This window comes from Oncorhynchus nerka, linkage group LG10, assembly GCF_034236695.1.
Source record: "Oncorhynchus nerka isolate Pitt River linkage group LG10, Oner_Uvic_2.0, whole genome shotgun sequence".
Lineage (NCBI taxonomy): Eukaryota > Metazoa > Chordata > Actinopteri > Salmoniformes > Salmonidae > Oncorhynchus > Oncorhynchus nerka.
The window spans coordinates 52,869,208-52,885,130 of NC_088405.1; the positions used below are offsets into that span (position 1 = coordinate 52,869,208).

At 42.1% G+C, this 15,923-nt stretch overlaps 1 protein-coding gene and 1 pseudogene across 1 annotated transcript; one reads left to right on the forward strand and one right to left on the reverse strand.

Moving 5' to 3' along the window:
• Positions 1-119: 119 nt before the first annotated feature.
• LOC135573710 (sperm-associated antigen 16 protein-like) lies at positions 120-1,790 on the reverse strand (annotated as a pseudogene).
• A 7,615-nt stretch (positions 1,791-9,405) lies between these two features.
• On the forward strand, positions 9,406-13,987 carry LOC115136411 (aristaless-related homeobox protein-like). Its single transcript, XM_029671993.2, has 5 exons — positions 9,406-9,760; positions 10,065-10,602; positions 11,550-11,595; positions 12,505-12,809; positions 12,981-13,987. Exons 1-5 carry the CDS (start codon positions 9,574-9,576, stop codon positions 13,204-13,206), a joined length of 1,302 nt encoding a protein of 433 aa, XP_029527853.2. The 5' UTR covers positions 9,406-9,573; the 3' UTR covers positions 13,207-13,987.
• The last annotated feature ends 1,936 nt before the right edge of the window (positions 13,988-15,923 follow it).

Sequence of the window (15,923 nt, forward strand, 5' to 3'; positions counted from 1 at the left end):
TTCTGGAAAAGTTGTAAATGTTCTTCACAAATAAGATAATCAAACAATATAGCACATGTAAAAAACACATGTCAGCAATAAGAAGGCTTTTTGACATTCATAATCAGCAAGAAAGAATTTTAAGCATTTATTAATTTCATGACCAGGTGAGAATCTGACCCTTCTGATAATTAGTACTCCCCTTTGTGATCAAAGATTACACTATGGACAATAAACTGGACACCTGAGTTGATGCCAGCTCCACCAGCTTAACTGAACAATCCTTCCTTGTGATAGCCAGGGTCCGGCCTGATGGGTGGAAGGCCACTTGGTTGCTAGGATGTGGCCCAGTTTCCATGGTTATCATGACTGTTACTTTCCTCATATCCCATAGTTTGACCACACCGTATGATTCATAGGAGGCAACAGTGTCGCCCAGTGCATTAAAGGTGGCATGGTTGCAGGAATGCTGGTGGCGATAAAAGGTCTGTGCACACAGTCCAATCCTGGCTTCCCACAAAGACAGGGTTTTATCAGCAGCTTTGCAGGTCCCACGCCTTTGTGGTGTTGTCCTTTGAGCAGTAGGCAACAAAGTCACCACATGAGTGGAAGGAGCAGCACCACGTGGCATGGGTGTGTCCATCCAGAGTCCGGATGCAGTGGCCTTGGAAGAAATCCCAGATCCTTACTGTTGTGTCTCCACTGGTGGTGGCCCAGGATTCCACCATTTGGGTGAAAGCTGCAGCCAAAGAGCCAATCACTATGACCCTCTCCAGTCATGTTCATCTCCCCGACAGACGTACCCCACAACCTCCAGAGCTGGTCGTCACTGGAGGAGGCTACAATAAACTTGCGGGGGTGCAGGGCAAGGCAGCTTATTGGCAGGGTATGAACCTTCAGTGAGTTGGTGAGGCGGAATTCAGATGCTTTCGTGCCCTGTGATGGCAGAGCTTTTATTTGGCCTAAGTAGGGGTTCACACAGTTGCTGACAGGAAACTGAGCTGTGTTTTTGGTTGGGTCTTTGTCATGGTCATAGAGGGCAAATCCATCATTCTGTAGTCGGACTCTTTCCCCAGACTCTGGTATTTCTCCTGTTCTGGGGGAAGACCAGTGTGTATTATGCAGGGTGGCTTCCAGGCTGTTGGCCACATGTTCTGTCCCTCTAAACTGATGAGCATTTTCTGTTTCAGCCCCACTTGGTACCTATCACCCAGCTGCTTCAGTGCATGCTCATATGAACCACAGTGCTTCTTCAGTTGTTTGATGTATTAAACAAGCCTGTTCTTCTCTTGGGCAAGACACTAATTCTGCAGGTGATGGAAATCCCTCTCTTTCTGAAGCTTGACCAGTGTTTCACCAGCTTTGAAAGCTGCCAGACTTAAACTGTCCCGCTCACTTTGCATATTCTTCGGCTCATTGTCTATACATTTGTTGTGCATATATGCGTCAGGCACAAACGCCACGGTATTCAACAACCCCCTTTGCTCCATTTCGTAGCACTCTGCTTGGAAGCAATCCAAAGTTCTGCTCATGCCCATTTTGACAAGGAAGTTGCGGATAAAATGATCCACCACTTCTGGAATGTGGGAGATGGGTTGCTTAGCTGAGCCTCTGCTCTGTAACACGGACCCTGTTTCCTCTGAGGCATCGCGCAATGCTCTTATCGCAGCCTCCAAATCCTCATCCCCCTCTGCCATGCTCCTTTCTTCATAGGCCAGAACTTCCTCATATTGATAATCGTCTTTTGAGTAATCTGGTATCGACACCTTTTCGAGGTAATATGGCCCATCGACAGATTCTTGCGCTTTCATTTGTCGCAGCCATTCGTCCAACAACCCCTTTCTGCGTTTGTTTACCCTCCTCCATGGTCACTAATTTACGCAACATTAAGTTTGTAAATTCCCTTTGGCTATCTTCTACAGTTTCAGAGGACTCTCGTCTGAGTGTGCCAGACACGCAGAATAACTGATGAATTTACAAACGGACAACCTGATAATGTGGTTAAAAAAGTTTGTCGCAAAGTTCAATTGTGGGGCAAAAAATACAGTTTTATATCTTTATGTTTGAAGCCTGCACTGTAACTAATTCGCCCTCCAAATACACCTCTGCTGTTTTCAATCAATATCTCAGCGATTGCCTGCATCCGTAATGGGTCTGCGACCAAACGACCACCCCTCATCAATGTCAAACGCTCCCTGAAACACTTCTGCGAGCAGACCTGGCCGGGGTATCCTGGAATGACATTGACCTCATCCCGTCAGTAGATGGTGCCTGGCTATTCTTTAAAAGTGCCTTCCTCACCATCTTAAATAAGCATGCCCCTCTCAAAAAATGTAGAACTAGGAATAGATATAGTCCTTGGTGAGACCTGTCTGCCAGACCTGTCTGCCCTTGACCAGCACAAAAACATCATGTGGCGTTCTGCATTAGCATCGAATATCCCCCGTGATATGCAACTTTTCAGGGAAGTTAGGAACAAATATACACAGACAGTTAGAAAAGCTAAGGCAAGCTTTTTCAAACAGTAATTTGCATCCTGTAGTACTAACTCCAAAAAGTTCTGGGACACTGTAAAGTCCATGGAGAATAAGAGCACCTCCTCACAGCTGCCCACTGCTCTGAGGCTAGGAAATATTGTCACCACCGATAAATACACTATAATTGAGAATTTCAATAAGCATTTCTCTACAGCTGGCCATGCTTTCCACATGGCTACCCCTACCCCAGTCAACTGCCCGGGCACCCTTCACAGCAACCCGCCAAAGCCCCCACCATTTCTCCTTTATCCAAATCCAGATAGCAGATGTTCTGAAAGAGCTGCAAAATCTGGACCCCTACAAATCAGCCGGGCTGGACAATCTGGACCCTCTCTTTCTAAAATTATCTGCCGAAATTGTTGCAACCCCTATTACTAGCCTGTTCAAACTCTCTTTCATATCGTCTGAGATTCCCAAAGATTGGAAGGCTGCCACGGTCATCCCCCTCTTCAAAGGGGGTGACACTCTTGACCCAAACTGCTACAGACCTATATCTATCCTACCCTGTCTTTCTAAGGTCTTCGAAAGCCAAGTTAACAAACAGATTACTGACCATTTTGAAATCTCACTATACCTTCTCCGCTATGCAATCTGGTTTCAGAGCTGGTCATGGGGGTGCACCTCAGCCACGCTCAAGGTTCTGAACGACATCATAACCGCTATCGATAAGAGACATTTACTGTGCAGCCGTATTCATTGACCTGGCCAAGGCTTTCGACTCTGTCAATCACAACATTCTTATTAGCAGACTCGACAGCCTTGGTTTCTCAAATGATTGCCTCGCCTGGTTTACCAACTACTTCTCTGATAGAGTTCAGTGTGTCAAATCGGAGGGCCTGTTGTCTGGACCTCTGACAGTCTCCATGGGTGTGCCACAGGGTTCAATTCTCGGGCCGACTCTCTTTTCTGTATACATCAATGATGTTGCTCTTGCTGCTGGTGATTCTCTGATCCACCTCTACGCAGACGACACCATTCTGTATACTCTTGGCCCCTCCTTGGACACTGTGTTAACTAACCTCCAGACGAGCTTCAATGCCATACAACTCTCCTTCCATGGCCTCCAACTGCTCTTAAATGCAAGTAAAACTAAATGCATGCTTTTCAATCGATTGCTGCCCGCACCTGCTCACCCGTCCACATTCACTACTCTGGACGGCTCTGACTTAGAATACGTGGACAACTACAAATACCTGGGTGTCTGGTTAGGCTGTAAACTCTCCTTCCAGACTCACATTAAGCATCTCCAATCCAAAATTAAATCTAGAATCGGCTTCCTATATTGCAACAAAGCATCCTTCACTCATGCTGCCAAACATACCCTCGTAAAACTGACCATCCTACCGATCCTCGACTTCGGTGATGTTATCTATAAAATAGCTTCCAACACTCTACTCAACAAACTGGATGCAGTCGATCACAGTGCCATCCGTTTTATCACCAAAGCCCCATACACTACCTACCATTGCGACCTGTACGCTCTCGTTGGCTGGCCCTCGCTTCATACTCGTCGCCAAACCCACTGGCTACAGGTTATCTACAAGTCTCTGCTAGGTAAAGCACCGCCTTATCTCAGCTCACTGGTCACCATAGCAGCACCCACTCGTAACACGCGCTCCAGCAGGTATATCTCACTGGTCACCCCAAAGCCAATTCCTCCTTTGGTCGTCTTTCCTTCCAGTTCTCTGCTGCCCATGACTAGAACGAATTGCAAAAATCTCTGAAGCTGGAGACCCACATCTCCCTCACTAGCTTTAAGCACCAGCTGTCAGAGCAGATTACAGATCACTGCACCTGTACTTAGCCTATCTGTAAACAGCCCATCTATCTACCTACCTCATCCCCATACTGGTATTTATTTATTTATTTTGCTCCTTTGCACCCCAGTATCTCTACCTGCACATTCATCTTCTGCCGATCTACCATCCCAGTGTTTAATTGCTATATTGATTTCCTTAACTTACCTCATTTGCACTCACTGTATATAGACTTTTTGTTTTCTTTTGTTCTACTGTATTATTGACTGTATGTTTTGTTTATTCCATGTGTAACTCTGTGTTGTTGTATGTGTCGAATTGCTACACTTTATCATGGCCAGGTCGCAGTTGCAAATGAGAACTTGTTCTCAACTAGCCTACCTGGTTAAATAAAGGTGAAATAAAAATAAATGAATAAATATATTTCAAGGCCAACCTTCAAACTCAGTGCCCTGTTGCTTGACATCATGAGAAAATCAAAAGAAATCAGCCAAGACCTCAGAAAAGGTGTAGACCTCCACAAGTCTGGTTCATCCTTGGGAGCAATTTCCAAACACCTGAAGGTACCACGTTCATCTGTACAAACAATAGCACGCAGGTTTAAATACCATGGGATCAGGCAGCCGTCAATACCGCCCAGGAAGGAGATGTGTTCTGTCTCCTGGAGATTAATGTAATTTTGTGCGAAAAGTGCAAATCGATCCCAGAACAACAGCAAAGCACCTTGTGAAGATGCTGGAGGAAATGGGCAAAAGTATATATATCCACAGTAAAACAAGTCCTATATCGACATAACCTGAAAGGCTGCTCAGCAAGGAAGAAGCCACTGCTCCAAAACTGTCTTAAAAAAAGTCAGACTACGGTTGGCAACTGCACATGGGGACAAAGATCACACTTTTGGAGAAATATCCTCTGGTCTGATGAAACAAAATAGAACTGTTTGGCCATAATGACCATCTTTATGTTTGGAGGAAAAAGGGAGAGTGCAAGCCGAAGAACACCATCCCAACCGTGAAGCACGGAGGTGGCAGCATCATGTTGTGGTTGTGGGGGTGCATTGCTGCAGGAGGGACTGGTGCACTTCACAAAATAGATGACATTATGAGGGTGGAAAAAATGATGTTGATATATTGAAGCAACAACTCAAGACATCAGTCAGGAAGTTAAAGCTTGGTCGCAAATGGGTCTTCCAAATGGACAATGACCCCAAGCATACTTCCAAAGTTGTGGCAAAATGGCTTAAGGACAACAAAGTCGAAGTATTGGGGCGGCCATCACAAAGCCCTGACCTCAGTCCCATAGAAAATGTGTGGGCAGAACTGAAAAAGTGTGTGCGAGCAAGGAGGCCTACAAACCTGACTCAGTTACACCGGCTCTGTCAGGAGGAATGGGACAAAATTCACCCAACTTATTGTGGGAAGCTTTTGGAAGGCTACACACAACGTATGACCTAAGTTAAACAATTTAAAGGCAATGCCACCAAATACTAATTGAGTGTATGTAAACATCTGACCCATTGGGAATGTGATGAAAGAAATAAAAGCTGAAGTAAATCATTCTCTCTACTATTATTCTGACATTTCACATTCTTAAAATAAAGTGGTGATCCTAACTGACCTAAGACAGGGACTTTTTACTAGGAGTAAATGTCAGGAATTGTGAAAAACTGAATTTAAATATATTTGGCTAAGGTGTATGTAAACTTCTGACCTCAACGGTATATAGATTGTGTATAGGCTTGTCTCCCATATGAATCTTCTCTTTGTGCCTGACTGGGTTCAAATGCTTTCTGTTTCTTTTTTTTTGTATTTATTTATCAGTGTATGTATGTATGTATAGTACCAGTCAATAGTTTGGATACACCTACTCATTCAAGGGATTTTCTTTATTTTTCACTATTATCTACATTGTAGAATAATAGTGAACACATCAAAACTTTAAAATAACACATATAGAATCATGTAGTAACCAAAAAAGTGTTAAACAAATCAAAATATATTTTATATTTGAGAATCTTCAAATAGCCACCATTTGCCTTGATGATAGCTTTGCACATGCTTGACATTCTCTCAACCAGCTTCATGAAGAATGCTTTCCCAACAGTCTTGAAAGAGTTCCCACATATGCGGGGACCTTGTTGGCAGCTTTCCCTTCACGCTGCGCTCCAACTCATCTCAAACCACCTCAATTGGGTTGAGGTCGGGTGATTGTGGAGGCCAGGTCATCTGATGCAGCACTCCATCCCTCTCCTTCTTGGTCAAATAGCACTTACACATCCTGGAGGTGTGTTGGGTCATTGTCCTGTTGAAAAACAAATGATAGTCCCTCTAAGCGCAAACCAGATGGGATGGCGTATCGCTGCAGAATGTTGTGGTAGCCATGCTGGTTCAGTGTACCTTGAATTCTAAATAAACCACCAGCAAAGCACCATCACACCTCCTCCTCCATGCTTCACAGTGGGAACCACACATGCGGAGATCATCAGTTCACCTATTCTGCGTCTCACAAAGACATGGCGGTTGGAACCAAAAATCTCAAATTTGGACTCATCAGACCAAGGGACAGGTTTCCACAGGTCTAATGTCCACTGCTTGTGTTTCTTGATCCAAGCAAGTCTCTTGTTATTGGTGTGCTTTAGTAGTGGTTTCCTTGCACCAATTCAACCATGAAGGCCTGATTCACAAAGTCTCCTCTGAACAGTTGATGTTGTGATGTGTCTGTTACTTGAACTCTGTGAAGCATTTATTTGGGCTTCAATCTGAGGTTGGTAACTCTAATGAACTTATCCTCTGCAGCAGAGGTAACTCGGGGTCTTCCTTTCCTGTGGAGGTCCTCATGAGAGCTAGTTTCATCATAGCGCTGGATGTTTTTTGCGACTGCACTTGAAGAAACTTTCAAAGTTCTTGAAATGTTCCACATTGACTGGCCTTCATGTCTTAAAGTAATGATGGACTGTCATTTCTCTTTGCTTATTTGTGCTGTTCTTGTAACGGCAGATTTCCTCCTCTTCGTCTGAAGAGGAGTAAGGATCCAAACAAAATGCGGCATGGTAAGTGTTCATGACGATTTTAATAAGAAAAGCACTGAACACTATGAAAACAATAAACGAATACGTGAAATAACCAAACCGAAACAGTACCGTGTGGCGACAAACATACATGGAAACAAACACCCACAAACCAACAGTGAAACCCAGGCTACCTAAATATGGTTCTCAATCAGGGACAACGATAAACAGCTGCCTCTGATTGAGAACCATATCAGGCTAAACACAGACTGCCCACTCCAACTCACGCCCTGACCATACTAAATAAAGACTAAACAAAGGAAATAAAGGTCAGAATGTGACAGTTCTTGCCATAATATGGACTTGGTATTTTACCAAATAGGGCTATCTTCTGTATACCACCCCTACCTGGTCACATCACAACTGATTGGCTCAAATGCATTAAGAAGGAAAGAAATTAACTTTTAACAAGACTGTTGGAAAAGCATTCCAGGTGAAGCTGGTTTAGAGAATGCCAAGAGTATGCAAAGCTGTCATCAAGGCAAAGGGTGGCTATTTTGAATAATCTCAAATATAACATTTATCTTGATTTGTGTAACATTGTTTTGGTTATTACATAATTCCGTATGTGTTATTTCATAGTTTTGATGTCTATTATTATACAATGTAGAAAATAAAAACAAAGAAATGTATGTATGTATGTATGTATGTATGTATGTATGTATATAATTTTACTGCTCTAGGGATATAATTATTGTTTGGATAACCTTATTTACTATTATGTATTGATTTTTACCTCCTTGTATTTTTCAGTCTTTATGCGATGCGCAGTGCAGAGAACAGCGGGAGAATAATTACCATTGAATTATTGTAATGTTTGTTTATGTGCCAATTGGCGATTGGACGCGAAAATAAAGTGCAATTCATTCATTCACCAGGTGATGAGAGTTCCTTACTAATGAGTGACCTTAATTAATCCATCAAGTACTAGCATGGATCGAAAACCCGCAGACACGGGGCCTCTGAGAAATGAGTTTGACACCTGGCCTCATTGTGCCATTACTAGATATGTTTATTTATATTTACTTAGTTTTAACTGTTAGTTTGTTTTGCCAATATCTCATGTGTTGTCAAGTTACGGTTTCTTTTATTTTCAAATATCAATTTTGAAATCAATGTAGATGATTTTGAATCTAAATGAAAATAAATACTTACATTTCACTCTCCTTTATTCCTCAACTACAACAATTACGCACATGAGGCCGGCGAATAAAACATTACATATAAATAAACCATATCCAATGTCATTGGCACTTATGTGAATGTATTTGATGTGATTTTTTAATGTAATTATTTGTCTGTGTATTTCACAGCAAATATAGCACATTGAATGGCGAGAGAGAAATTAAAGAGAGAGAGAGAGAGAGAGAGAGAAAACGAGAACCGTTCATTTCCTAACCTGCAATGGCAAAACAATTGCAGCAGGTGGCATATTCAATTCGCAGTTGATGCTACATGTAAAGGACCGCTCAAATGACACACACACAGCCTAACAGCTTTTTCTCTCATTCTCTCTCTCTCTTTCTCTTCTCTCTCTCTCTCTCTCTCTCTCTCTCTCTCTCTCTCCCTTTCTCCCTCACACACATACACATACACACACTTTTGCACTGATCTCTGCATATTCAAATGTCAGTCCTCCATTTCACCTGTCCTATAACCTATAGCCTATACACTCTTATAAAATAGGGTTATTATGCTGTCCTCATAGGAGAACCATTTTCGGTTCCAGGCAGAACCCATTTGGGTTCCATGTAGAGCCCTTACTACAAAGGGTTCTACATGGAACCCAAAAAGGTTCTGTCTGGAACCAAAACTGTTTTTTCATATGTTTCTCCTATGGGGACAGCCTTAGAACCCTTGTAGGTTCTAGATAGCACCTCCCCACCTTGCTCTATAACACAATTGTATCCATATGTCAAAGTGCCATCTGATCTAAACATGGAAAGATATGGAAACAGCTCTTGAAAAAAGATAGGCTATGATCTGGCTGGTTCTTGAAATTGATCTTGACTGACAATCAATCCGGGGCTAAGATGTTTCTCTTCTCATCTGGCAACCAATAGGAAGCCAAGGATACGTGGATGCGACAGATTTGGAAACGGTGGTAAGTAAAGTAGCATTCAGATGTCAGTGTAGACAGAGGAGGAGAGAGGGGAGGCAGGGCGGTCGAAGAATAGGCGTTTACGAATTCAAGCTCTGTCCAGACTAGAGGCTCACCTGTTAGGCGCAAGACATGAGCCATCCAAATGAGAAAGATGCCTCGGGCACAATCGAAAGTAAACCTAAATCGCCCATGCTTTCATCATACTGCATCGAAAGCATTCTCGGCCGACGAAGTCCCCTCAAAGTCAGACTCACAGGAATGCAAAGTTTACCAATGCTACTGACTGGGAGTGCGGAGCATAATGCGCCTTTGGAAGGTAAGATAATATGTTGTAGGTTGACTGCTAACTTTATCTGTAACCCATATGCAATTATAGAAAACATCTCCACATGTATACTGCATTTGCAGCTAAACACACTTGCATTTTATTTAATGAGGCGAATGACCTTTGCATTTAAAGTACATTTCATTAGGCCTAAGGGGTTTTAAAGAAGCCCATGTCCTATAAACAACATTGTCTTATAAAAAGGGCTATTATAATGTGATGAAACGTATCATATTGCATGTTGCGCTGTTTATTATTTATACATTTCTTAAAAATAAACTATATCTCTTTGCAGCCTCTCAGAAAGATGCGGACATGCACTTGCCCCCCAAGTTGCAGCGTCTGTATGGCCCAGGGGGAAAGCTCATGGATTCCAGACGGGGTATTCACGAGAATGAGGAGCAAGAACAGAAGGAGCGTCCTCTAGACAAAGTCTACGAAAATCTGAAAATCACCCAGGCGCCACAAGTTAGCATCAGCCGCAGTAAATCATACAGGGAAAACGCGTCCCACAGTCAGAGCGATGAAGATAGGAACCTCGGGCAACGGACAGAGGAGCACGCGGAGCTTGGCGCCCTAAAGTTCGAGGAGGACACTGGCAAGGAGCTTATCTGCGAAGACACAGAAATATCCCCAAAGCACGGAGAGACTTTGTACATCAATGGAGATGTAAAAGACGGAGAGGACAGCGTGTGCCTCTCAGCTGGCAGTGACTCAGAGGAGGGGATGCTAAAGCGAAAACAGAGGAGATACAGGACTACGTTTACCAGTTATCAGCTTGAGGAGTTGGAGAGAGCTTTCCAGAAGACGCACTACCCGGATGTGTTCACGAGGTAGCGTTCTCATTTGCCTGCGCTTATCAGTTATTTGAACACTCTGAAAATCTGTTGCATATACGCCTAGAGGCTTATGGTCATAAAAATAAACACTGTGCTCTTAAATACAAAATAATAATTGATAATCCAAATAGGAAGTCTATAGATATGATTCGAAAGTGAGCCTTTCTTAATAGTAAATTCTTGCATTGAGGTGATAAAAAAAAAAATAATGACATGGACATTGTTTGGCTTAGAAATGTAAGAATATGAAACATTTTATTTTTACATTTGAGAATTATCAGAAGAGTAATATTATTAATGACATTATTATGATTAATTATGATAAGTACGCAATAATAATAATAATACATGTAATACACTAATAATATAAATCACACAACAAAACGAAATATTAAAAGATGTGTGCGCGCGCAACAATCCCTATCAAGGAATATAATAACAGTTTAGACCAATTGTAATGTTGATCTGCACAAAGTCGTTCTCATCTGAATTATGATGAATTGTTATTGTGGATTTTTATTATTGATAGCCTAATTGTGGTTGCCAAAAAAAGATTTCCCAAAAATATTTTTACGAAACGCTTAAATTCATGATGTCAATTAAAGTTGACTGCTACAGATAAAAAAAATTGTTGGCATAATTGCATCTTTACAAAAACATATTTGTGAGATAGGATATTTATTGCTTGATTCACAAAGGAACGTTTGGAAGAAGATTCGTGGCTGTTAGTAGAGATCATGTAGGCACAATTGATATGATTTATTTTTCAAAGAAGCCTACGCACACAGCCTAATCCAACGACGATATTGATTTAATATAATGTCATTTGTATCGTTATCATTTAGGCTTGTATTATTGTCATTATTGGATTTGGAATTGTACGACGAAATCTGTGATGATAACTGAAAATCATGTGCAATTGTTTTCTTCTTTCGATTTAGGGAGGAGTTAGCGATGCGGTTGGATCTCACTGAGGCTCGTGTGCAAGTGAGTGTCAATTATTGTTAGTTCATATTTTACATTATTGTGACCAGGCTATAATAGCCTATTAGTGCTAGTCATTCCACTATCGTATTTAATTTCGTGCAACAACAATTACATGCAACAACATTATAGGGTAGCCTATGATAACGTTAATTATAATAACATTGTATATTGTAGACCTAATTGTACATTAGGAGTATTATTATTACTACATTTGTAATACACGTGTAATACATTTGTAATACAGTTCACTTTAGACATGCAGCGAGAGGAGAAATTATTCAAACACACCAGAAAAATGAATTTGCTTCAGGGCGTTGATGACGGTATCATGCACTTAACAGCGCAAACAGAGCTAGTATTGACGAAAGTGACCTCCTTGCATAGCGGTGGCGGGGTAATGCTATTTGATTTCCCATCTTCTTATTATAATAGCCGCGCATTGATCGGATTTCTCACACCTTAAGTGAGATAAACGCCATTGTAGGTTAGCTACCCTGCCATCCTCATTTAGAACATTGCTTACATTTTGAAACTTGAGTCTCAACCTTAGATACCAGACTACGCATTTACCCCTCCCACATGTCACTCGCTTCAGAGCTGTAGATGAGCAAATCACTCTTTGGAGAGGTGATAAAACCTTGTAAATTCCATATGTTTCATTTTATAGCCAGTGTCAAGTCTGAATGGGAGGGGAACCTGGTTGCACATTCTCTCCCTCTCTGTTCTCTCACTGTCTCCACATAAGTTGATTTACTTTCAATTTGCACATAATGTGCTTTATTGATAAGCCCAAATTGTAATATGTAAAACAATTAATAAATAGACAACTGTTTCCCAAAATTTTGAAATCAACAAAACCTAACCTCAATCCTAGGCCTAATGGTCTTTCACTTCCTCCTTCTCTCTAAGGTGTGGTTCCAAAACCGGCGAGCTAAGTGGCGGAAGCGGGAGAAAGCCGGGGTTCCGACTCACCCCCCAGGACACCCCTTCTCTGGACCCCTGGGTGCAGCACACCACTTGAGCCACTACCTGGAGGGAAGTCCTTTCTCGCCCCACTCTCACCCCTCCCTGGAGTCTGCCTGGACTGCTGCAGCCACCTCGTTCCAGGGTCTGACCCAGCCCCTTGCCAGCTCTGCCTCCCCCCTGGGATTTGGCCCTTTCCTGGGAGCAGCCATGTTTAGACACCCCACCTTTATTAGCCCCTCCTTTGGAAGGTGAGCACTGCCCACAGCTCTACATTTGTAAGGCTGCATCTGATTGGATCGGTGCCATCTGGATTGTATGTCTAATGAACTATTTCTCACTTTTCTCTCGTTCCCTTCCGTCATGTTCTGTATATCCCCTCTCTCTTCCAACCTTCTCACTCTCTCTTCCTCCATCGGCAGACTCTTCTCTAGCATGGGTCCTCTGACACTCTTACGCCAGCCCATACCCGCTGTAGAGACTCCAGTCCAGCCCCCGATGGCATTGTCAGAGCCCTCCCCCTCCTCGCCTGTGGACCGCCGGGCATCCAGCATCGCAGCACTGCGGCTCAAAGCTAAAGAGCACTCAGCTCAGCTGACACAACTCAACATCCTACCTTCCAGCATGACTGGGAAGGAGGTGTGTTGAGAGACATCAAACTCCCTCCAATTCCCCCGACATGGAGCATGAGTCATGACCAAAGGAATAGCAGCTTAGAAGTGGTATAGCACAACTTAACCTTGTCTAAACTCCTCCCCAGTTAGTTGTCCCAAAGTTCTGTTACCCCACACTCTCCACAACAGTGAAACATGCTTTCCTCATGAACTGAAGAAGAGAGATTTATTTTTTATTTTGGTAAGTGGACTCCCTGCCCTTTCACCCTCAGGAATGACCCGTTAGCAGCTTCTCACAGGGTGCTACGCAGTGTTTACCAACTCCACTATCCACAACAGCACACATTTTTGTTGTAGCCCTGGACAAAAACACCCGATTCAATTTGTCAAGGGCTTGACGATTAGTTGACAACTAGAATCAGGTGTGATTGTCCGGGGTCACAACAAAAAAACATGTACTGTTGGGGATACTGGAGGACCGGAGTTGGAAAAACACTGTGCTACAAGCCACCAAAGGGATAGATCTAGGCCCTGGAGAGGTTCAAATGGAGAGAAATGCTGTAGACTACAGACTGTGTAAGTTTAGATATCATATAATGTACATTTCATGTATTGATAACATGGTGTCTGTTGATAGATTTTCGCAGTCTTCTTAAATTAGTTGGTTATTCAAGTTTGTATTTATGATCAGTCCTGTATGAGCCAGAAGGAAGTTTTCAGGAGGAACATTGAATTTTATTTTAAAAATGATTTCCTGGTTTCAGATGAATCAGTTGAAAAAAGCTAAGACAATAAACTGTCAACTGGAAAACGTTTCACCTTTCGTTGCTTTTAACTGTGTTGCAGTGAAATAAAAAATTAAAAGTGAAATAATTATGTGGACAGAATTGAGAGGTGTATTCAACAGCATGAAACAATATAATAACAAGCTTGCAACAGACGACGTAAACAGCGGCCTCTCCAAATACTGGTGTAGCCTACAGTCTCACTGATGGACCTCAAGAGCTGGATTCAGGGACGAAGGTGTGGATTAAGGATTTATATGGTCATACAGTGGAGTTCGAAATCATTTAAACTTTGATAAAGATGAGGAAAAATGACTGTATAAAATAAATGGTTCAAATACTGAGCTATATTGTATGCTCAAAACGTTTGGGAAATTATATTATTTTATACTAATACAATTGCTCAGAAAAAAAGTATTTTGTTTAATAAGAAGTAATACTTTTTTTCTCATAAAGGTAGAGGTAAAATATTATTGACACCCCTATTTTCAATACCTTTTTCCTAATTGTTTTATGACTTGGAGAAGCACATTGGGAGGGATCTTAGACCATTCCTCCATACATAATCCTTCCAGATCTTTGATATATTTCGTCTGCGTTCATGGACTGCCCTCTTTAATCCAAACCCAATGGGTTTCAAGTCCGGAGACAGGTGGCCATTGCAAAATGTAGATTTTTGTGGCCAATTAACCATGTCTTTGCTGATTTTTGATTTGTGCTTGGGGTTATTATCTTGCTGAAAGATCCACTTGCGGCCAAGTGTCAGCCTCCTGGCAGAGGCAACCAGGTTTTTGGCTAAAATGTCCTGGTACTGGGTAAAGTTAATGACGCCGTTGACAAGGGCCCCAGGACCAGTGGAAGCAAAATAGCGCCATAACATCAACCACAATATTTCACAGTAGAAAGTGAGTTATTTTCTGCTTCATGCATTCTCATTGACACCAAACCCACCACTGGTGTGGCCAAAGAGCTCTATTTTCATGTCATCCAACCAAGCACCGGTTTCAATCCAAAAGCCAGTGCCATTTAGCAAACTCCTGACATTTACATTTGTTGGATGCCGAATAATAGAGCCAGTCCACCCTCAAAACACTATCTTACAAGGGATTGTTTTATTGTGCAGTGTAGCCAATGCTATCTATAGCCATATATATATAGTACTGAACTGCTTATGTAGCTGCTATTTATACACTTATTTTTCTATAAAAATGACACATTAAATAGCCTAACAATTCTCCTGAAGTATTCCTTGCTCTCTCCATGTCTGTCTCTTTTTCTCTTTCTTTCTCTTAAAGTGTATCTGTGTCCGTTGTCTCTCTCCTTTTTATATGTAGAGGGCTGTATTAGCTAGAGTATGCGACTGCGCCGCCTTTCATTTTTGTGTGCAGGCCCTAGACCTAAGGTTGCGGGGCCGACTGTTTTCTATATACTAAGTATTGATAACCCAGACAGTCTTTCCTGAGACATTTTGGATGATATGTCCATTGCGCTTCACACCATTTAAACTTAATATTGAAAGATGCATGTAGTCCAGAGAAATGGGACTGTTGATACTGCAACCACACAACTCAAACGCTGGTTCACGTGTTGAGGCCGGCAATTAAGGAGAACGAGAGATTCAATTAAATATGTTGCAGAATGGCTTATTTGAAGCACCACTCATTCTGACCATTTTCCCTGATGTTGCTACGGCAATCAAGCCGTTTTTAACCATCCTTGTAACTGTCGCTTCTGCGAAGATATGAACTAAAACTAATAAAGAACTACCTAAGAAGCATTAGGCTCTAGTTCTGATATGCGCTTTTTAACACATGACTCATGCCACTCATTGCACTGGGGCCTTCGTAACCTTGACCACGCATTTGTTCACCACTATCCCCTTACTTTCAGTTAAATTATTTATTTCACAAGGCTTGAGGCACTTTCATTCGTCACATTCTTGAAGACCAAGCAACAAACTGTTAGC